The 24,097-nt window shown below is 35.2% G+C and overlaps 1 protein-coding gene across 3 annotated transcripts in view; it reads right to left on the bottom strand.

The window, feature by feature from the left end:
- Positions 1 to 24,097, bottom strand: part of USP34 (ubiquitin specific peptidase 34) — a 249,644-nt gene that overhangs the window by 9,967 nt on the left and 215,580 nt on the right. For all 3 annotated transcript variants that reach the window (XM_078444514.2, XM_078444515.2, XM_078444516.2), the window contains 14 exons: positions 23,333 to 23,484; positions 19,778 to 19,826; positions 19,593 to 19,697; positions 19,469 to 19,513; positions 18,420 to 18,524; positions 17,230 to 17,377; positions 11,437 to 12,071; positions 10,057 to 10,214; positions 8,543 to 8,621; positions 6,873 to 6,999; positions 5,961 to 6,068; positions 4,858 to 4,962; positions 4,617 to 4,741; positions 3,503 to 3,626 (listed from right to left, as the gene is read on the bottom strand). In XM_078444514.2, coding sequence (XP_078300640.2) covers positions 3,503 to 3,626; positions 4,617 to 4,741; positions 4,858 to 4,962; positions 5,961 to 6,068; positions 6,873 to 6,999; positions 8,543 to 8,621; positions 10,057 to 10,214; positions 11,437 to 12,071; positions 17,230 to 17,377; positions 18,420 to 18,524; positions 19,469 to 19,513; positions 19,593 to 19,697; positions 19,778 to 19,826; positions 23,333 to 23,484 — 2,065 coding nt within the window. The remainder of the gene's footprint in view (positions 1 to 3,502; positions 3,627 to 4,616; positions 4,742 to 4,857; positions 4,963 to 5,960; positions 6,069 to 6,872; positions 7,000 to 8,542; positions 8,622 to 10,056; positions 10,215 to 11,436; positions 12,072 to 17,229; positions 17,378 to 18,419; positions 18,525 to 19,468; positions 19,514 to 19,592; positions 19,698 to 19,777; positions 19,827 to 23,332; positions 23,485 to 24,097) is intronic.

Genomic DNA, 24,097 nt, shown 5'->3' with positions numbered 1-24,097 from the left:
TGGGTTTTGTGTCCTGCTTAATGGTCTTTCAAATCTCAAGGTGCTAACTATGTGATTCTGTGTTTTTCTTTAATATTGTTATGACTTTATTCTTCACAGCTAAATCTTTAATCCTCCTGTAATCTATTTAAGTGTAAGATATTAAAGTCCTGCCCCTTCTCTCCCTAAGTAGCTGACTGATTCTCTCAATACCATACAATGTCCACAAATCTGACAGGTCATCTTAATTGACTCCAAACCCCCATGTATCCTTATGTTTATTTGGGGCCGTTTTCCATTGCTTGTGTATGTTTTTCTGCCCATGTATTTTCATATCTGCTTCACACAGTTTTAAACATTGTAATTCACTTTTATGTAAGAAAGAAGAGAAAATAAACCTATATTTGCTGCTTTTATGCAAAAAAAGATAAACAAAAAAATTTAATAAAAGTGGGGGATACTGTGATGTGTACTTCTTGCTGTTTTGAATATGTGTATGTATTAAATCTTAAAAATAAAATTAAAAATTACTGATCTTTGGTAAGTTTTTTGTTGTTTTTTTTTTTTTAAATCAATAGTGCCAGTCCCGGGGCGCCTGGGTGGCTCAGTCGGTAAAGTGGCCGACTTCGGCTCAGGTCATGATCTCGCGGTCCGTGAGTTCGGGCCCCGTGTCGGGCTCTGTGCTGACAGCTCAGAGCCTGGAGTCTGTTTCAGATCCTGTGTCTCCCTCTCTCTGACCCTCCCCTGTTCATACTCTGTCTTTCTCTGTCTCAAAAATAAACGTTAAAAAAAAAAATTAAAAAAAAAAAAAAGTTGCCAGTCCCTCTTATTCTTTTTTAGAATTTTTTTGGCTAAATTCCACTATTTTTAAATATCAAAATACTGTAATTTCAGACACAGTTATTTCACATGGAAGTCAGTAGCTTTGTTCACTCTCCCCAAATTCTCCCCCCACTTCTGTGTCTCCGTAGCCCCATGCCTACCTCTACTTCAAAAGCACTCCAACCCACACTTTACTGTTTTGCACCTGTAACTCTAATATACAATTATTACACAATTCCTTTTTGTCTCCCAACAAACCTTAAAATCTGCTTAGTTATCCATAAGAATTACCACAGAGACTTTTCCTCAAAACTGGAAGTGACCTACAATCATATAGGTCTTGAGACAACCCCACCTGTGGTCACAATATTCTGGCCCGTGAACCATCTAACCTCAAGGCTCAAATGATTAAGGACACAACCAGTTTAAATTTGCTCTTTCCTTGTTGCCAAATATAAGTTTTTGAAGAAATTATACAAGTTGAAACTCCTTATCAATTTGCCTGCTCCCTATTACAGTCAATGTGGGCTTTGCTTTCTCAAGCTCTCTCCTAGGTGCCTCTCCCTGGAAATAATCATTGCAACTGAAAGCAGGCGTTAACCTGAAACACTGGGATGTACTCTCGCTATTCAGATGACACATAAGGAAAGCACTGCTTTTAGGTCTTTGTTTTATTTCATATTCAAAATAATGTCTGATTTTCTGCATTAAGAGATAACCCTGACTTCTGGGGAAGATGGCAGAGTAGGAGGGTCCTAATAAAAATACATAAACTTTGTTTTATTTCATATTCAAAATAATGTCTGATTTTCTGCATTAAGAGATAACCCTGACTTCTGGGGAAGATGGCAGAGTAGGAGGGTCCTAATAAAAATACATAAATGAATTAACTAATTAAAAAAAAAAGGTACAACCTGCTCAACTTGTGAAGGCTTTGTTTTGTATCAATACAGCCACCAGCCACATCTGGCTAAGTTTGGTTAAAATGAAATGAAATGAAAATTCCATTTCTTAAATCACATTTCAAGTTCTCAACACTCACATATGGCTTGTGGCTATCATAATGTGGACGATGATGCAGTTGGGAGAGTATTTCCATCCTCATACACTAACCACTTAGGAGGCAGCATCAACAGTGCTTCATGGTTATAAAAGGGATGGGAATATAAAATATGAAAGTTGATTTAGCTAATGCTGATGGCTAAGTGTATGTCCTCTTTCCCTTCCTCCTCGCCTCCATGTTTATTTTCCCTGAAACATGTATTTGTATTGATGAGGAAAGACAGTCCCAAAGAGGGTACAACAGTCACTATTTGATCACAGCTGTTCAAGCAGCCAAAATAGTTCCTCACATAACTTTTGGTATAAATCACGTGAACACAATTACCAAGAACTTTTCTTAAGGTCAGCATTTTAATAAGTCCCCCTTCTTATCTGGGAACAAGGCTGTGTTACCAGAATTCCTGGACATTTTCTCACACTCGATCACTGCCACTGCTAGGTTTTAGTTTTTTACCAAGTGCCATGACTGAACTGTGTAATCATGAAATGGCCAATCTCATCATGTGCTTCCCCACCCACAGCCCCCACTTGGCACTTCAGCCACATATGTATAAAACCAGCTAATGATAACAGGTGGAAGGAACAATCTTCCAAATTTGAAGACACTCTAATCACTTACCAATAAGATGTTTTTTTCTGAAGAGGAATTATCCCTGACAGCTGTTACCACTTCCTTCTTCTTGGATAACAGAACCTAAGGTATGTTCACATCTTTTGCCCTACTTATAGTGGATCAAAACCTCTTCCATAGAAGGAAGGGGTTGTGATTAAGGAGGAGCACGATGGGGAGTTCTAGAGTGTGACAATATTCTGTTTCTTGACCTGGGTGGTGGTTCCATGAGCATTTCACTTCCTATGCTCTGAAACAAAACTACAGAACACTGGGAGAGGATCCTGGGCCATCCGTAAAGAAGTAAGACTCACAGGCCACACAGACCCTGGTAACTCTGGAGGTCCTAAGAGAGGGGACATATCTTCTAAAGACTTTTCACCTAGAAAAAGTCACCCAAAGGGAGCAATTCTCTTATAGGTCTCAGGCACATTCTTGAATAATTTGAGTTTTTTGCCCTTTTATAACTCACTGATGGTTTTGTTTACTATTTCTCATATCTTATCAAATTTCCTTTCTTCTCACTCATCTCTCTATTTCATGAGACTTACCTCCTAATTTACTCATATATGCACCTCTGCTTCATCCTGGCAAGCCCACTCAGTTTGCTCTTGGCATTGCCAGCTCCAAAGCACAGCTGGCACTATAGATCTCATCTTATCCTCAAGATCAGGGCTGGGAAAGTCCACCTCTCTAAGCCTGCCTCCCTAAAGCAGAGTAGTTTTTGGTATTTGTTTTTAAATTCTGCTGGGCAGATGGAGGAGGACTTGGGCTTCTATGTACAAAGTGATCAGCCCTACTGCACACTCCTTTATAGGCCAGCTGAAACTCTGGGCAGAACTATTCAATGGAAACCAGTAAGTTGGTGTTTTCTTAATAAAAATAAAAATGTTCCCAAGAATAATTAATATTTTTAAACAGTCACTTTAAAAAAGAAAAAAAGGATGGTCTCATTTTGGTCTCCCCTTCCTGAGTGGCTAGGGGCTTAAAATAATTCAGTGGAATTTACTGCTCATCTTTTATACTTACTCAGCTTAACTAATGTTTCAGTAAATTTTTCACAGTTGATTGCAACTCGGCATAATAGATGGATGAATTGATGATAAGAAAAGAAGTAGTCTAGCAGCATACGATCATAAACGTCATCTTTGCCCTGAAGGTTAAAGATGATAAAATGGTTGCACTTAAATTGTATAATAAATTAAAGAGCATATTTTGTGCAAATGTAATAAGTTTAAACTAAAAAGCTGATTAAATATTTAAATTCTATAAGAACCTAGTTTTAAATTCCAAGTTTCTAGTAATGTTAAGATCTTAATTGTCACAAATTTATTTTCAGTGTGCAAATGCTATCAATTAAATTACCCATTATTTCTATATACTTTAATAAAGTAAAATTACTGTAGGATTTTAAAATGTGACACTTTAGTTCTACAGACATCATCAAGAAGAGTTGAATTAAATTTGATTTTTGAAATAGATTTCAAATGATTTCTGTAATGGTTACTACAGTGTTAATTATTTTTAATATTTTATAAGAACTTAAGTATAGTTAAGATCCAAAGATGGTGGGCCAGGGGCAGTGTGAATGAAGTGGGGTGAAGATAGATAAAGGGAAAAATTGTTAAAAAAATGTTGAAACTAAGATAAATTATCCTCTGTTCAATGTTCTCTATAATTTAGAATTAGCATTATTTTAGAATATGAATTAGAAGAGAAGAATCAGACTACAAATGATGATAAATCTATCAGTGATATTAGGCTTAGGTCAAGGGATTATAAGGAAAGGGCAGTAAATGAAGTCATTGATTATATGGTCAAATTTAAACAATAATAAATACCTAACTTGACTCTTCAGGTTTAGAAATATGACCCAGTTATAATTTAGCCTAGTGACAAATACTACTAAGACTTTCTATTAGGGTATTTTTTTGAGGGAGGGAAAAAACTTATTACTTGTGCTTGTTGTTGATTTTGCAAATACTCAACCAACATTTCAGAGCACTAAAAGGAAAAAGTCCGAATGAGTCTAATCTTCTTAGGATCCACAAAATGGTCATTTAAATCTAATATAACTGCTAGAGGGGAAATTTCAAATTACTGTGTACTACAGAAACATGGTTTTCCTGGCATCCCAACATACCTTACTGGTTTCCACCATTGTGGGCAAGAGGCACATATTGAGTTCAGGGCGCGGAGGCCGAATATTGCTTTTCCCTCCTATTAGCTTGATATTTTCTCGACAAGGGAAATAAGGTCCAAGAGACACTAAGACATTAAAAGTGTACAATAAGAATAAATGGAAAAAATAAATCTCCATGTTTCAGTGTGCAGAAAGATTAAATGCCAACCACATTCAAGTACTGTGCTTGAGGAATACGTACTTGGTATATTACTATGATGATAAGTACAATGGTTGTGTTGTAGAAATGGAACCAGAGTATGAAGAAAGTCATGGGGACTCAAAAGCACAAGTTCCTTGAGGACATCTGAAAATAAAAACACAGTGTGAGTTTAAAGTAAAACTGGAGTATATATCTAACCTGCTACTTTGAAACTCACAAATCCTGTTAGGGTGATTGGTTGCAGTACGGCAGGTGGAAAGTTTTAATGAGTCTAAAACGGTTTTAGCTCCTGACACTGGGAGAAATTCTGTCTGATGCTCAATCAAATCTGAATCAGCAGAGTTACTAACCACAATATCATTTAGAAACCAAAGTTTAAAACTATTTACGTGTATTTTATTTATCCAAGAGAAGCACCATGGATAAGTACACTAAAGGAAATATTTAATGCACACTGATGTCGTGTCTTCATAAAATCAACATCACACAGACGTAAACCTTGTGATGATGACAGGCTACTGGCAGTCAGAGGTTACTGAAGTTACAGGCCAGTGATTCCACAGAACATCAGACCAAAACTGATTACTTATACATGACAGCCAGTTACTCACATCATTTTGTAAATGAAAAAAAAACAAACAAACAAACAAACCATAAATAGTTACAGTCTCTAAAGAGGACTTTAAAAAGGTAAAATACTCATGAGTCTGAGAACAGCTACTAAGAAGTATCTTTAGGCAAAAGAACGGACAGTGAAATAATTACTCCAACTCTTTATAATATCAGCTCTCCTTTGTAAACATTTGTGTGATTCTACCTTGTTTATATAGGACCAGAAGATTTCAGAGCTGCAAAAGATCTAGAAATAACCTAAGCTCAAAGAGCCTAGATATGTTATGTGACCTGCCCATGATCACGTAATTACTGGCATGTTGAAAAATATAACTAGATTTTCTAGGATTTGCTGGCCAGTATGAGTTACACATAAAAAGTAAAAATGTTTTCTGAAGCTAATACCACATCTATGGTATTAGCTTATTTCTGAAGCTAATACCACAGAACTAATACCACATCTTGCAAAAAATATTCCGTAAGAATCTTCCACTAGGTTTTCACACAGGTATATTTTCCAAGTAACTTACCTATACAGGCATTTCTAAGTTCTGGAGGACTATAGGAATTAAGAAGAGTTAACAGTTTATGGGCAAATTCAATTCGCTCCTGCCACTGGATTAATGCTTGTTTCACATCTGCAAATACAAAAGCATACATAAATATGCCACTTGAGTTCAAACTTCCTTACAATTATTTTCTATTATTACCTACAGAATGCTAACACTAAGAAAATCAAGTTAATGACATAAACATCTTTGGTGAAAGCTAAGTGATTATTTTCATGAGATAGCTACTACTGTTAAACCTACTAGATTGCTTTGAGAGACACAGAGCACGAGTGGGGTAGGGGCAGAGAGAGGGAGACAGAATCCCAAGCAGGCTCTGCACAGAGCCTGATGCAGGGCTCAATCTCACGAGACCAAGACATGAACTGAAACCAAGAGCCAGATGCTTAACCCACTGAGCCACCCAGGCGCCCCAAACCTGTTAGGTTTCTTAAAACACATTATTTTAGTCATGAATATGTCCGTTTTCTAGAAATTTATATGAAGTTCAGAGTTCACACTATGGGGGAGAGATATCTTTTATAGTTATTTCTCTTGAAACTAAAAATAATCTAACCTAAGCCATGGAGGTTTCCAGCTGGAGAACCTTCACAAAATACCCATGTTGTTACTCTGCTTGGAAGCATTTTCTAGTCTCCTAAATTTTAACACTTATAAGATGCTGCCTATTTTCCAGGAAGGCATTAGAGAATAAACAAGAGCATTCCAGCTTTATATCGGGAGGTCATGATGAATATTTGATGACAGGGAGCATTCTCATCTTCTGTACCATCAACTAGAGATAAAGACAAAAATCTCTGAAACATGTGGTTTGAAACCCTTATTTTGTTCTGTAATAGTTAAAGGTGACAAAAATAAGAAGAATGACCAAACCTTTTCTCTGAAGATACGGGCGTGTAGACTTCAAAACTGAAAGGAATATTGACAGAAGTTCTACTAAATCTCCAGTCACATGGCAAGCTGTGGCTTCATGATACATCATGTGCAGAGTGTTGAATGACTACAAGTGATTTAAAAAGATGGAAATTTTCATTTCATTTTTACTTTACTGAGCCACAAAATGGTAGTGCTCACCCTTTATGACAGATATTTCCAGACTTTATGTGTGTGCACATGTGCCCAAAGCAAATGTATTTGCTTTCTACCTAAAAGTCAAATTCTCCCAATTCAGCTCTTCCTTAAAATACAAAAACAGTGCTCACCTGCAGAGCTGATATTTTATGCATACATTTTGATCTGAAGGAATAATTCGTTTAATCATTTTGTTTGTTTTTGGTTACTGTTTGCTCTAATGCCACAAGCCTTAGAGATTGCAAAGCAGCAGGCAACAAGATTGTGAAGAATGGGTAACTGCTGTCTCTAACATTCTAGGGCTTCGGAAGGAAGACAATAGTGAAATGGTTGTCAGCTATAGCCAAAACAGTACACCTGAATGAGGAAAAAGGGCTCCAAAAGGTAGAATTCCTTTAATCATATTAGCTTATTAAATCTTTTCATTCCAAATCCTTAACTTTTTTTTCCTATTTCATTTTACACAAAGCTTTTTTTTTCTAATCCTCTCAAATCAGTTCCCTATAACCTATATACTATCCATAATTCAAAGTTCAAAATCCATCGTCTAGAATCTGTAGTGGTACCTTAACTAAACAATGTACTTGTATGGCACTTAACCTATAAGCTATGAGGACAGGAACCATGTCTGTCTTGTTCACTGCTGTATACCCAGTGCCTAGCACAATGCGTGGCACAGAGTAGACATTCAAACATCTGTTGAATGAAAGAATGAAATTCGCACTACTCTTCACATACCTTTTGTTCTAGCCAAACAAAAATATGTGGCATTTTTTCAAATATGACAATACTTTGTTGCCCCTGTGGTGACCACATCATTTATCTAAATACTCTCCCACTTATCTTTACAAGTTCAAATTCTTCATAAGTGCAGTTTCAAAAATGTGGTTTTCCTATTCTGTAACACCATTAACTGAAAAAGCTATCCTAACTCTTATTTCTCATGGTATTCTTGGCATATATTCTTTTGTCTTCTCTCCATTATTAGACTAAAGGGTAAAATGTACCTCTATGGCTTTAAAATCATCTCATAGTTGTGGATGTTCAAGAATTGTGGGAAGAATGAACAGGTGATTTTAACCACCTATAACAGTCTCAATGGCTTCCTCTGATGATGGTACGTAATCTCAGTTTCTTAACTGTCAAATAAGTGAGATATTGAAAAACTGTGCTAGTGATTAAATCACATGAATTTCATCTGTTTCTACCCTTACAAATGGAATCAATAAAAACAGTGTTGTTCTAAATACAAAATAAGAAGTATGGAATTACAGTGCACAAAGAAAACAACAACCTAAAACCTGTGACCTTATTATTCTTGGAATATACATTGCATTTATTGATCTGTATAACCAAAATCTAAAGACCTGTAAAACAGTCTAGCATGAATACTAAATATCCATAAAAAAAGAAGTCTTGGTGAAAACATTAAAATGAGATACGTCTACTGTAAAATGGAATAAAATATTTACCTCAGTCATCAGGATCAACCCTCGATTAAATACAACAAGTAGTCTGTCTTCATCAGATTCTAATAGTATTCTGAAGGCACTAGAAGAATACATAAAGTCCAGGTTGAGAACTCTGCATCAGAATGGAAAACTCAGGTGACAAAAAAATAGAACTAAATGGTCATTTAGACTCTCTACTTTTCTACCTACAGGAGAGACTGCTTATATCTGTTTTTTAGTAATGTAATAAAAGGAGATAATATTAAGAAACGCTCTAAATAACATGGAGAAAAGTTGCATATGCTAGTATCTAGTCAACAATTGCTCGAAACAGTGGAAGAGAGGTATCATGTGAATATTCTTAAAGTTTCAGTATATATAATGTTTATTTTTTATAATGGGTTTATCTTCTGGATAATAACAAAATACACTTATACTATCCAAGCACTCATCAGCTGGTTCTTGGGAAGAAAGAGAAACATGAAGGGGAAACATTAAACACACCATGGCCTTGAAAATAATTTATGTGATAATCCTCAAAAGTAGTTGTATTGCTCCTGTTAACAGACCTAATTTCATTATTACGTACTGGAAACTGCTGCTATATAGAAGTACAACCAGAATTCCTTCTACTTTAGTTAGATGTTTTCTTTACTTTTTCAAAAAAGAATTAAGAAAGCTCAATTTTTTTTTTTTTTAAGAAAAAGATAAATAGTAAACCTTGGGAAAACAATGTATTTAAAATTAATGCCAACATTTTAAAAGAATTCCTTTAGAGCAAAAGCATAAGTTAATTCACTTTGTGTACTAATAAAGATTCAAATTTGAAAATTTTCTCAAGAAAACCTGAAATAACTTTATCTTGGTTGATCAAGCTTAAAATATTATAAAGTTCAAAGAAATACTGCCAAAATGTGCCCCATAAAGGACATTACCTCCAAGTCTTAAATGTAATACACAGAAGCGTTTTAAGAAATTAACTTAGACTTTCTACAGTTAAGGGAATTATGTGTCATTTATTGCAGAGTTCCTTTACAACCATTCAATAACTTCTGTAGCTCTGAACAATTATAATGATGTTTTGTTATTTGGCTAATTCTTATAGTTAAAAAAGACAGGTAGATCTGGGCTAAACAATTTAAAACATTAACAGTAAGACTCATCCAAAGATGGAGAAAGCTGTTTTTGGAGGCCTCTAGAACTGAACTGTCTAAGCATAAGTCAGGATGAATAGCAACACAGAGGAGGATTCAAGCTTCAGATTTAAGATTATACATTAAGATTCTGATAAAACACATACAAACAATCCAAAACCAAAACAAAATAAAAGCTGTTCAAAAGTAGTGTTAATTTTTAAGAGCTAAATCCTTCCAAGGTAACTACATGGAAAATGCTTCCCTAATAACTTTCAAGAATTGGTAAACTCTCAGTTATAGTTTAATTATAACTCTTCAAAAGGTCCAAAAGGATAGTGCCCATTTCCTCACTTGGAAAAACAAAACATATTAAAAAATCACCAGAAAACATCTTTTTACCTTATTAAAGTAGTCCAGCAGGAGCGGCCATCTAAGCAACGTAAGTAACAACTTATGGTTGTTTTCTTAAACTGTTTAATATCTTCTAATTCTTCTTCTCTCATATCTGGCCTCTGAGCTATAAACAGCTGCATCAGGTTAAACAGTTCTTCTACTGCCTAAAAAGGGCAAAGAAGCATTTTGGTGACCTTTTAACCCTACAACATTTTAGAACATTTCTTCTATTGTAGGCATTCTAAATTTCTTGGCTGGAAATTAGGTTATTCTTTCTTGGCAGGGGGGTGGGGGGGCGTGTGGAACAATTTACTACATCATGTCTAAAGGATCTTAATTAAGGTGTTTTTCAACAGGAAAAAGTAGTATATAATTCAAGGATACCAGTAATTAAAATACTCTTCATTGCATTCATTTGACTGAACTCTTAAGTAAATGTTGAATGTCTTGAAAACGCCACTACTGGGGCGCTTGAGTGGCTCAGTCGGTTAAGCGTCCGACTTCGGCTCAGGTCATGATCTCGCGGTCCGTGAGTTCGAGCCCCGCGTCGGGCTCTGTGCTGACAGCTCAGAGCCTGGAGCCTGTTTCAGATTCTGTGTCTCCCTCTCTCTGACCCTCCCCCGTTCATGCTCTGTCTCTCTCTGTCTCAAAAATAAATAAACGTTAAAAAAAAATTAAAAAAAAAAAAGAAAACGCCACTACTCTCCACTCCCACCATCTCCCATTTAGCAAAAAACTTCTCATATTAGCAGTTTGTGGCCTCTAGGTTGACAGCTTGAAAAAAGGGTTCTTCACTCTTCTTCCAACCCCTTTTCCAGACTTAAACCCTCTTGATGTCATCTTGAGTTTACAACAGTGTTAAGAAGCAATAGTGTAGCGGAATATCCAGGAATGACAGCTATACATGAAGGGGGGAGTTTTTAATATGAAACTTATAAACAGTCTGCAGAAATAAAGGTACCAGATTTAGACCGCATATATTTGTATTCTGATGGACTCCTTAACCATTTCATTCCCCTGAATGTAGTTAAGAAAAAAACACTAGGGAATACTACAGCTAAGATAAAAATATTGCATAGTTCACAACTTAGCACAGCATGTAGATCTTGATAATAAATATCTAAATAAATTAAAATAGCTAAGTTCAATTAGAGATACAATTTCAACATCAACCTAAGAATTATCCGTATTACTTACAAATGTTATAGTACTACAGCATTTTATACATATATTCAAGAAAACAAATACACAGTAAGTTCTTAAGAAAGAACAGTTAAAGTTAGACTATACATATTTCCATATTTTGTCACCACTTCCCACCAGGGGGACAAATTGGTTATTTCCAATCAATTTGAAGATACAGAAATAATTATCAATTTTACTCACTCCAGGGTATTGGCTGGCATGTGGTGTAAGATTCTTAAAGGCCCATTGGATGTTCTGGTGAGAAGCCAGTTGTCGTGTGAATGCAGGAGACTGTTCACAGCAGAGCCTCAGAATGCCGTAGTAGGCTGGCAGCATCCCACGGTTAAAAAGCACCACATCCTGATCATCATGGTCAGCAAGGATGTAATTGAAGGCAATGTTCTTGGTTACCACTGGGTTCTGAACAATAAGGCGGATATTCTCTGGACAGTCAGCACACACATTGTACCAAAATGAAAGCAAAGCCTGTTTATTGTGATTTGTAGCTATTGCTGGCTCAGAAAGTTTAGGCTGGAAAAGGTTCCACAAATCCATGAAATATGTGGAAAACATCAGCTTCTCAGTTTTGGAAATTAAACAGTAAGTCATAAAGCTAAAATAGGGCACTAGCTTTGTAGTGCCATGAACAGCAGCATCAACATAAAGTTTGGCTCTTGAGAGCAAACCAAGGAGCACGTTGTAGACCTGATGTAGGACTACTGTTGTGTCTGGACTGAGTGGAAGGTCACGGGTTGGGATGTGCAAAGACCTTGTTGACCGGAACATCTGGCGGAATGAATTGCTTGGTATAAGGGACACCAGAAGATAAGCTGCAGCTATAAAATGTAAAACAAAACTGTCAGATCCTTATAAGATATAAAACAGACTGAAGAGCAGTCATTAAACACAAAGCCACTCTTCTCTTTAAAAATCAAAATGATTAAAAATTAAGGGACATGAACATTTCTTAATATCGTTCTGCTCTACCACTGGCCCCAAAGAAAGATCCCAAGGAATGATGAAAACAGACGCCTTCCATTCTGTCATTGTTACTTTTAAAGTAGTGACAATAACTGCATTAATAGAAACAGTTTTTAACCTTCTTGGTTAGCTTTCCCAAGATACAGAATTTTCCACTTATTTTATCGTTTCATTTCTTCTTAGGAAATAATATGGTTTACCAGGAATAATACAGCATTTGGAGCCAGAAGACCTAGCTAAGGCTGTCTGACATGGTCAGATCATTCGATGTTTTAGCATCTTACTTTTCTTCTTCTTTACAAAATGATGATAAATTATTTTGTAATGATTTACAGTTAACAGTAAAATGTAAAGTTACAAAAATAGAAGGAGACCTTCTATTTTAAAGTTCATTATAATGTAGAAGATTACATATGCCAATTATAGAACATTAACTTTGGAAAATCTTTAAAAGTCTTCTGGGCCAAATTTGTATTAAATTTTTTTTAATTTGTGTATAGTTGTCATACAATGTTATATTAATCTCAGGTGTACAACATAGTAATTCAACTTCCCTTTATGTTAGGCTATGCTGCCCACAAGTGTAGCTACCATCTGTCACCACACAACACTACTACAGTATCACTATGTTCCCTATGCTGTCTCTTTTATCCCCATGACTTATTCATTCCCTAACTGGACGCTTCTAGGCTGACTCTGAATGCAAAGAAAGCATCCCTCCTTCAGCATACCTGAAAAAGGTTATTAAGCATATAATTCTGAGAGGTAAGTAACTCATTAGTTGAGTCCCTCTGTAAAAAGTTACTATGTGCAAAGCACTGAGCAAGGTACTTTAAACATATTATTTTATTTAATCCTTACAATCATCCTGGAGGTAGGTGATGTTACATTGGAAAATCTGAATCTTGGAGAAGCAAAGACCAAGGTCACACAGATAAAGAGGTAGAGCTCAGATTTAGCCTTGGGAGATGATAAGGATGACAATGACAGTAATGATAATGGTCAAACAACAATAATCACAACAACAAGAACTGCTAACATTTCTTGAACATTTATACTATTTAACACCGTTATTTTATGTAGCAAGCACTACTTTTATTATCCTCACTTTCATTCGGACTTAGTAAGACTACACCCATATTACACATCTAGTGGCAGAGCTGGAATTCAAACCCAAATATACCCGATTCACGAGCTAATGCTCCTAAAAAGTCATCATAGAACCTCCTCACCTCAAGGACTCTAATGCCTTAGTTTAACTCTTTTCACTATGCCTACTAATTGTTTCCTACTATTCTACCTATAATTTGATAATTTCCAATGTTCTGTCAAAGCAAATAAAGTTAGTTTCTAAGATTAACTGTAACCTGTTTTAAAGATTTATTTCAAATTAAACTTTATGCACAACTTTGTGCACAATACTCCATCTCTACATATTTTTCCCTCTATACGTTGCTCTGGTTAGTCTGTTTTCAGTTAGGCTCAATTTGGTATGTGTTTCAAAAGTTAAAACTTGGCATTTAAGGGTCATTCTGTTCAATTTTTGTTTAAGCTGCTACTGAGACAATTTGTGATTAGCAAAAACTTACTTAGATTAAGTTATATATTTTTATCCCAATATTTTATTATGCAAAATTTTCAAACACAATGAAAGGTTTAAAAAACTTTACTAAAGACCCACTTAAGGGGTGCCTGGGTGGCTCGGTCGGTTAAGCATCCGACTTCGGCTCAGGTCATGATCTCACGGTCTGTGAGTTCGAGCCCCGCACCGGGGTCTGTGCTGACAGCTCAGAGCCTGGAGCCTATTTCAGATTCTGTGTCTCCCTCTCTCTCTGCCCCTCCCCTGTTCACACTCTGTCTCTCTCTGTCTCAAAAATAAATAAACGTTAAAAAAAATAAAATAAAATAAAATAAAGACCCACTTAAATTCCACAATTAACATTTAGCTTTGCTTTATCATATACCAAACCATCTATTTATTTCTTGAAGAGCTATCTGCTTTTAAATAAAAAATAAGTTCTCCTTGGGAGAGATACACAGCTTTTAAATTATGTTTATCACTGACAACAGTTAAGAAGGTCAATATGAAAGAACAGACCATTTTGTTAAAAACTGCCTTGCTATGACTGAAGAGTTCCTTTATTTAAGTTCTATGAGAGAACTTAGGACAAATCTACTTCCATTTCTATATGGCAACTCTTCAACTATTTTAAGACACTTATCATGCCTCCATTTTTCTTCTTTTCTCTAAACATTCTAAAGCATTCCTTAAAATTATTTTGTAAGATTTAATAGTATTTCTCTGTAGTTTTTCTTCTATACATGTTACTCTAATTCTTATTCTAAGGTTTATTGTTCTATGAAAACATTTTGGCTGTTTTTTCAAGTTACATTATCAAAAGCACTTTTTCACCACACAACACTATGTGTTTACTATAGTCTAAAACTATGTTACTATGTGTTTACTATAGTCTAAAACTATTACAATTTTTATTTTTTTAACGTTTATTTATTTTGAGAGAGACAGAGACCGAGTGAGAGAGAGAAAATCCTAGTCCAAGTGGGGCTCAAACTCAACCTGTGCCAAAGTTGGACACTTAACAGACTGAGCCACCCAGGCACCCCTAAAACTATTATAATTTTTAAATGATTCATTATTAACAATTTATTTCCCAGCTGAACATCCAGTTTTTAATTTTTCACAATTATAACTAATGCTATTTAGGCATCCATACATTAGATGACTTACTTCTATTGGAATCCTTCAAATGATACTACTGAATTTAAAAAGGGCAAAGCATTTTGAAGTATCTTGATACATATTGCTAAATGGCCTTTCATACCGTAATGTTAACTTACTTCACTGCCGTGTATGAGAATACCATATCCTCAGTACTGTCATGAATGTTAGGAGTAACCATTTGTTTAAACAAAATTTTTTTTTTTGGTTTAGTGTAAGTTTTTTTTATTGCTTTATGATGAGAAGTCAGGACATGAATGCCACCAACATACATGTCAGCATTTACAAATAACCCATTACTATTGAGTTACATAAAGTGGCAGGAAAAATGAGCCTATGAGTACCAATGCCAATCCACATGTACCCACAAGTTTAAGAGGTTTTCCCCAAGTAATCTTTTAATTTTACAATAAGTAGAACAGGAGTGCCAGGGTGGCTTAGTCGGGTAAGCTTCCAACTTTGGCTCAGGTCATGATCTCATGGTTCATGACTTTGGGCCCCACGTCGGGCTCTTTGCCAACAGCTCGGAACCTGGATTCAGCCTGCTTTGGATTCTGTGTCTCCTCTCTCTCTGCTCCTCCCCTGCTTATGCTTTCTCAAAAATAAACATTAAACAAAATTTTAGAGTAGGCAGAAAACACAGTTCCCATACACTCTTTTCCCCCTTTCTCCTATTATTAACATCTATTATTACTATGGTACATTTGTTGTAACTAAGGAACCACTACTTTCAACTAACCTCCATACTTTAGATTTTATTAGTTTTGCCTTAATGTTCTTTTATTTTGGATCTAGGATACATTACATTTAGTTATCACGAATCCTTAAGCTCCTCTTAACTGTGACAGTTTCTCAGGCTCTCCTCGCTTTTCGAAAACCTTGACAGTTTTGAGGATTACTGGGGTCAGGTATTTTTGAATAATGTCCCTCAAATGGAGTCTGTCTCTTGTTTATCACTATTAGACTCAACTTATGGGTTTTTGTAGGGAAGAACACACAGGTAAGGTGCCCTTTACGCATTGTATTACATCAAGGATATCAAGGGTACATGCTATCAACACATATCATTGATGTTAACCTTAATCACCTGGCTGAGTTTATGTTTGTCAAATTTCTTCACTTAAAGTTAAACTAACAACCCACCCCCCCACCATCTACTCTTTGAAAGCAAGTCACCAAACTCATACTCAAGGGGTTGGGAGATTAAGCTCCACCTTCTTGAAGGATGTACATAAATTATTTAGGATTCTTCTGTATGGGAGATTTGTCTCCATTTATTTACTTAACTATTTATCAGTACGGATTCAGGGCTATTTATTTTACACTGCTGGTACAATCCAGTGATATGTTATTTATTTTTTTTACCCAAATTGTTCCAGCTTTAGCCACTGGGAATTCTTTCAGGTTGGTCTTGTGTCCCTTTGATATACCCCCATTATTTTGTTTTTTTGAATACTTCTTTACTTTCTGGTCTTACAAGATGCTCCAGGCTCATCTTGCAGATTACCTGCCCCAGTCCTAGAATCAGCCATTTCTTCAAAGGGCTATTATTTGTTTTATCAGAGAATAGTGTTTAGAAACAGAGATCTGAGATCTGGGTATTTGATGTGCTTGTTGCTACTGCAATGTCACTGATTCTAGGCCTTTTCAGCAGACAGCTAGGAAATATGATTTTAAATTTAGTGATTAAAGAAATTTAAAAATACTATTCTGATTTTTGTTTCTTTGAATATTATCAAAAGAGGAAATATTCTATTTATTTACGAGCAATTTTCTAATCTCTGAAATATCTATTCTTCGTATTTGTCCACCTGTCTTCCAAGATCTTTGTTTGTTCCGTTCCAGCCTGTGTAAAGGATTTATCATTTAACTCCCATAACTTCAGTGAATATTTTCTCTCAGCTTGCTCTATGTCTTTATTACTACTTTACTCTTAGCCTTGAGGTCACTTTTAAAATAGGATTTTATGATCCTTTATTCTGTTCACTTAATGCTGATATCTTTTGTTGTCTATTAAGGAAACAAAAATGGTAGCGGTGGTTAGGTCACCCAAAACAGGACAGTTTCTTATCCTTAAGACACCAAAAACATTGCAGATATTTGCAAAACATGGTCATAGGTTTCCAAATACTAATGTAACTTTGGCCTTTAAGAACAGTATCTCCAAGAGCCTTTGCTCCATACAACAATGGGCATACTATAGTCACCTTAAAAAACAAACAAAAGCAAAACTTGGAACAAATGGTTCGATAAGTTCTGAATATGTGACTTACAAGTCCTGACTCTAGGATAATTGTGAGCCAAAAGAAACCGCTCGACCCAGTTTTCCATATTCTGCAGGACCCAGCTGTGTGCCAGTTTATTTCGGGGTGTCTGTACTGCCAACCAATCCAGACACTGAGAAGGATTGTATTCAATTACCTACAAATAAAATGATAAGAACGGAATATAAAACCAACTGATTGAACAGTTACTGTTTTACTTACTTTTGGTATATACCATTAAACACTTACAGCCAAGACAGACTTTTGAAAACTAGAGCCTAAAAGAAGTTTCACCCATGTTTTCCTCCATTTTTAAAGCTACGTCTATCATTCAGAAAAATCTGACATTAGTTTGCAAAATAAAATTAAAATAACCAAGGGCTCTAACACAGAACCAGGAAGAGAATTCAATGATTTTTACGTCTTGTTAAATTTATAAACTTAATTAACAATGCTTTTAATTCTATAAAGTTTCTCATCTTTATTTTTCTTATTGCTTGCCTCATCTATTACTGCTCATGAGAATGAAAAATAGTAACTGCACTGCTGGAGAGATTTTTTTCATGGGAAAAGGAAACCTAGGAATCTAGAGTTGGAAAACTATGGCTTTTGGGCCTTACCAGCTCATTATGTACTGTCTAGATGGTTTTATGCTAAAGTAGCAGTGGAGTGGTTGCAAGCGAGATCACAGGGTCCACAAAGCCTAAAATGTTTACTAACTGACCAGTTAGAGAAAAAGTTTGCTGACCCCTGGTCTAGAGAGTAGGTTTCCTCACGCTCACTAAAAAGAAATTCGGTGACCACAACAGCAACTCTGAAAGAGAGGAAGCTGTTGGTACTTCCTCTACCATTTCTGTCAACTGCTGAAAACACCTGGCTTGTATTTCTAAGATCCTATCACTTCACAGAATCCTTTTTGAGGGGAGGGAAATGAGCACCCTAGATTGGCTAAAGGCTTTTTTCTATGACTCTACAAGAAAGTCTTTAAAGACTTTCTTTAAAGTGAGTGGGAGACTAGACAAGAACTCTTTTTAACCCCAAACCTCCTAACTAAAGCCTTCTTCCCTGGCTTGTGACTTACTTAAACCATTTTGGATTACCTAAGAAGAATCTGGTACTTAAACTGCTAATGACTTCATTAGGAAAATAAAATTCTCAGAAAAAGAAATACTAAAATATCTACTGCAAGACTTACTTACCTCCCATATCCTCTGCAGAATGTAAGATGCAAAGGGAGGCATTCCTGGAGGTCCACCAGCAAACTCCATTAGCATAGTCAACAATTTGAAGAAAGGATTGGCTGCCTGTAAGACACATATATACCTGTGAATTTAAATGTATTTGAACCCTTCTGTTTCTGCAGAAAAGAAACACGTAAAACTCTTCTACACATCACATTTAAATCTGTGTGACAAGACCTCAGAACTCCTGCATATAAACTGAACTATCATAAAGCAGCAGGCTCAAACTGGGATACAAAGTCAATTGCAAGGGTACCACATGTAACAGAAAACACATATTCTTCTGGATGTCAATTTGGAAAAAAAGCAAATCAAAACTCATTATTGAGACAAGCTTGGTACCTGGAACAATTTAGGTTAAAAGTTTCGTGTAGCATCCCTTCATCACTAAGGTGTAATTTACATTAATATTTGACAAGTATGTATCACTAAAGTGGCTGTAACATTACCATTTTACAAAAATACTTTTATATACTACTATATTACTATATTTTCCACATCTTTTTTCATCTATGCCGAGTCCTGGTTGGTCTATTTTTTCCTTAAACACAATTATGATATATGCTTCAAATCAAACTTCAAAGGTTACTATCTAGGTGGCATTCTAGTATGTTAAACTTATATGTAAATTTATATTTAATTGGGAAAATTACATTTATGATAACAAAATACAAAGGGGTAATTCAGTGTATTCAGTTACACACTTAAAACTAAGTTGTGGTGGGGCACGTGGGTGGCTCAGTCATTTAAGTGTCTCTTGATTTTGGCTTAGGTCATGATCTCATGGTTTGTGAGTTTCAGCCCTGAAAAATCTCTCTCTCTCTCTCTCTCTCCCCCCAGGCCCCTGCTCGTGCTCTTTCTCTTAAAATAAATAAACATTTAGAACAAATAAATAAAACTAAGTTACGTTATGGGAGAAACCTTGATATTTTTTCAAGAACAATTAGAAAGGTTTATTTGAAAGCACTAGTAGTCTTAAAAACATGAATTAGCTAATGTGTACATACCTCAGGAGTCAACTTTGCTATTGATGTGAAAAGCATAGACACAATCTAAAACAGAAAAAGGAGGATTTCAGAACATTCTTCTAAAAATTACCAAAAAACTTTAAGACTGTATCTCAGCACTTACATGTTCTGCAAGTCGATTATTGTATCGACAGAGGCTGAAAATCAGATTACAAGTTTGTCTTATATTGATGCCATCACGAATATGTTGAAACAAGAAGGGGAATCCCTGTTAAAAGTAAAAGTTGTTCATTTAAGAACCATTATTATTTGTGCGATTATCAAATCCTCTAATATAGAAAGTATTACCTTTCCTCCTGTTAATGCTGCCATGTCAGTCTGTGATAATGTCAAATGCCTGAAAGGAAACATTAGTGGAAATAAGTTTTTCTTCCCTCTGTGCTACGTTACAGCTGTTTGCATCATGACATGCATCAAAACTGCCAATTCAATTACAACTGTACCAAACCACTAACACAAAATGACTTTTGAACCTTCTGCTAGCTAAACTTACTTGCTAGACGTCTCTTAGACAATTTTTCAAGATACCAGAATTGTGGAAGCCCAAATCTACTTTATTTCACATTTAATTAACGCTATATTTTTGTGTATTATAAACACTAGAATGGGTCTTAGTTTTTTTTTTTTTTTACATGAGATCCTTTAAAACAAAATGAACTTATAAGAAATACTAAAGAGTTTTCAGTTACCAGTTTATAATTTCTGTAATAACTTATAGAACATTTCAGACACATAGGAAAACAGTAAGATAGTGGAAGTATCCCATTACTCAGCTTCAAATTACTAATTCATGACCAGGCTTGTTTCATTTGTACCTCTCACTCACTCAATACGGACTATTCTAAAGCAATTCCAGGTATTTTACCATTTAATCCAAAAACTTCAGTATATATTTCTAACAGAAAAATTTAAAAAACATCCATACTACCATTACTCACACTTAAAATAAATCCACAATTCTTTACTATCATACAATATCCAGTGTATGATTACCTCAAGTTTCTAAAAAAAATTTTAATATTTAATCTGTTTGAATCAAGATCCACATAAAGTCCTCTGTTCCAAGTGGTTCAAATGTCTTTTAAGTATCTTAGAGACTACTGGTTTCCCCTCCAATTTTATTTTTATCTTGCAATTTATGAACTGAAGAAAGTAGGTGGTTCGTCTTGAAGAATATCCCACATTTCCATTTTGTTCACTGTATCCTTGGGGTGTTGCTTTAACATGTTCCTCTGACGCCGTATTTCCTGTAAACTGGTAGTTTAGATCTAGAGACTTGATCATATCTGGGTTTGATCTTTTTAATCAAGCATGCTTTATAGGAGATGGTATTGACTTTCATCAGGAGGCACACAATGAAAGGCTGTCTTTTTGTAGCATTTTCAGTCAATGATGATCATTTCCTAGATCCATTACTTCATTCAGGTTGCAAAATACAGACATACTAATTCCAGCATTACTTGCTCATTTATTAGCTCAAATACCTCCAAGACAGCAAACTTCCTCTCATTTACCCATTGGTTGCCATGAGGGATAATTCTTGCTGATAAGATAAATGCTTGATATCATTCCTTTATTAATAAGTTTCCAAAATTATGATTTGGTTTCCTACTATACTCCAAAGGTTACAAGTATTTTGTTTGTTAATTTTTAGGCACCATTACAAACTCATGGATTTAAACATCTGTGATGCATTTTACATTTTTGTCCACTTGTAATTATTCTTATATTACTGATACTCGGGTTGTCCAATCTATAACCAGTAGAAATATCCTTAAATTGGTTGAGTCCTTTTAACATAAATAATCTCAGTAGTCTCTGATGGTCTCTGCTTTGCAAAACGGCCCATTTCTTTCTTGCCCAAGACCTGGAATTGGCCTTTTTTTTTTTTTTTCAAGGAATCCTGATTTTTTTTACCACAGGAAATGATATCTGGAGACTATAATCCAGATGCCAGTGGCACACATGGATTCTGGGTTGGGCAAGATTTCTAAGCCCTTTCAGAAAATCGGGAGTATATAAAACATTTTTTGTTTGCTTAAGACAAAATACACCATAAACTCTACTGATCTTCCCAAATTCAAATTTAGTTTTAAAGAACTTATATAAAAAACCTACAATATTCTATCTCTACTTCTTCCTTCTTTTGCTGAAAATCTTCGTTTCGAATGACATTGACAATTACTATTTGCTTTATTCTATAATATACGTTTGTTTCAGAATAATAATCACAATTACATTATTAACAATATACTTAGTAAAACAGTTTAGGATAATTTTACAATTCTTTTTGTCCTTCATGTACAACTAGGAATTTACAGTTAATGTGCTCTAAAGTCATTTTAACGAATTCCTCTCCAATGACTATGCCACCAGGTCAATATATAGTTTATTTATTTCAGTCTGCTTTTGGTTTTTAGGGATTGCATTTTATTAATTCACTTATAATTATATAAAACATTTACATGATTACAAGTTAAGTCTAAAAAAAAAACAACAACATATATTCATAGAAGTCAAGCTTTCATTTCTGTCCTTTCTAGTCTGTTTTCCCCTCCCCCAACCATAGGAAACTACTTTTTTTTTCTTAATTTAGACTTCAATTTTAAAAAATACAGTAAATTCTTGTTATTGTAGTACTTATGTTCTATAATGTGCTGCAAACATTGAATTAGTGATTATTTAATCATTGCTCATAAGGGAAATACAAGGTTGGCTCTTGTGAGTCTCTGGTCACAACATTTTCTTCAACCAATCAATACGTTACCTTGTTTTATGTGTGTTTCTATTTAAAGATACTTTATTTAATATATGTTGTTCACTCATTAGCAGTGAAGTCACAGCAAATAATACTATAACTGATACCTGAATGAAGCTTGTCTAATGTGCATTTTCTCTTCAAGGCACATTACGGACTTAATGGGCTTAGGAACACTAGATAGCACTTAGCATTATATATGGGGGCAATTTTAAATACCAAGCCACTAAAAAAGCACAAATGTGACGAACATGGCATAAACCATGAAAAAGATATTTGTTTACAACATGAGAAGTGAAACAGGAAGGCACAGTGTCATCATGTTTGACCTTGGCTAGAAAAATATGTGTCAGGTAACTCTAATTTTTTGCCACTCTGCACATGTACATCTGCAGCCCACAATAAATGACTGTAAAAGTGCCATGAGTACTTATTTTGGGATTGCAATAAATCCTAGCAAGTAGGCAGATTTGGAAACAGGAGATCCATAATGAGGAATAATGGAAATTGGGTGTACATGCTCTCAATCTCTCTCTCCCCCACTCTCCCCTTTCTTAAAAAGTACCATACTATACACAGTTTTCTCCACCGTGCTTTTTTCACTTAGTAATATTTATCCTAAACACTTCTCCATGGTAGTACAGATAATTTCCCATGCTTTTTTTCTTCAGCAATAGAGTATTCTACTGAGTGGATGCCGGCTTTTGTCAATTAATCCCCTTTTGGTGGATATTTCCAGTCTTCTGCTGTTATAAACTAACTACTTCAATAAATATCACTGTACATACATCTTTCTGTATTTGGGGCACACATTTCTGGAAGTAGCATTGCTAGATCAAAGGATGAACGCACATATAATTTTGCTAAATATTTTACTGTATATTTCTTCAACGTATATTTCTAACATGACTCAGTGAAAGTAAGAGTTTCATACAAAAGATTGAAATACTTATGCCACAAGAGTTGATAAATAGTGGTGTTATTTAAAAGGAATTATGTAACAAAAGCTAGTAGTGGTAAAACAAGTATGTAGAAGGAATAAAATCAAACATGCTTTAAGCATTTTGAATGTTGAAACATTTCACCTTTCTGAGCGAGATTGTTCAACCAACAGAGCAACTAAAGCTATCATTTTTTCCAGGGCAGCCGGCCTGTACTTTTCTTCTGCCAGAGAGAGAATATCTTCTTCCTCCTCCTCTTCTTCCCCTTCTTCCTCTGATAATACTTCAACTTGAGGCTAGAACAGAACAAAATGTTAGAACTAATATGTCAATACTGAATTATCCAGAGAGAAAATAACTTGAATCTTTTACAAAACTACCCTATGTAAATGGTGGCAGGAGCATGTATTAAAGAACAACCACACAAAGGCCTAACCTTAACTTTTAAGAGTCTAAACAACATTCAGGACAACTTTAGACACAGCAGGCAGAACTGTAAAGAACAATGATTCTCAACACCGTGACTATTTACACCTCACCTACGGGGATAAATCTTTTAACAATTTCTTTTTTCTTACAGGCAAGTCCCTTGGAAGATAAATCAAGATCAACTTTTATATGAGTATGATAAAACCGCATTTCCTATTTAATAAAAATGCCAGTTACACAAATTAATAGTGTTCAGATAATCCAGATAGTAAGTCTTCCAAAGAGATATGCACTTGGGCTTTGAAATGCAAGAGGCTGAAGACATTTTATGATTTAAAAAGCAAAAGAAAAGCAGTCTGAACAGGTCACAATATAGGCAGGAATTAGGTAGTAAAAGCCCATATTCTGAGAAGCATTACTGTATAATGGTTTAACAGTTTAGCTCAGGAGTCTGACCAAAGATCAAAGCCCAATTCACTG

This window comes from Panthera onca, chromosome A3 (genome assembly GCF_046562875.1).
Source record: "Panthera onca isolate mPanOnc1 chromosome A3, mPanOnc1 haplotype 2, whole genome shotgun sequence".
Lineage (NCBI taxonomy): Eukaryota > Metazoa > Chordata > Mammalia > Carnivora > Felidae > Panthera > Panthera onca.
The sequence above is the reverse complement of the archived record's forward strand: the minus strand, read 5'-3'. Positions and strand labels throughout refer to the sequence as shown.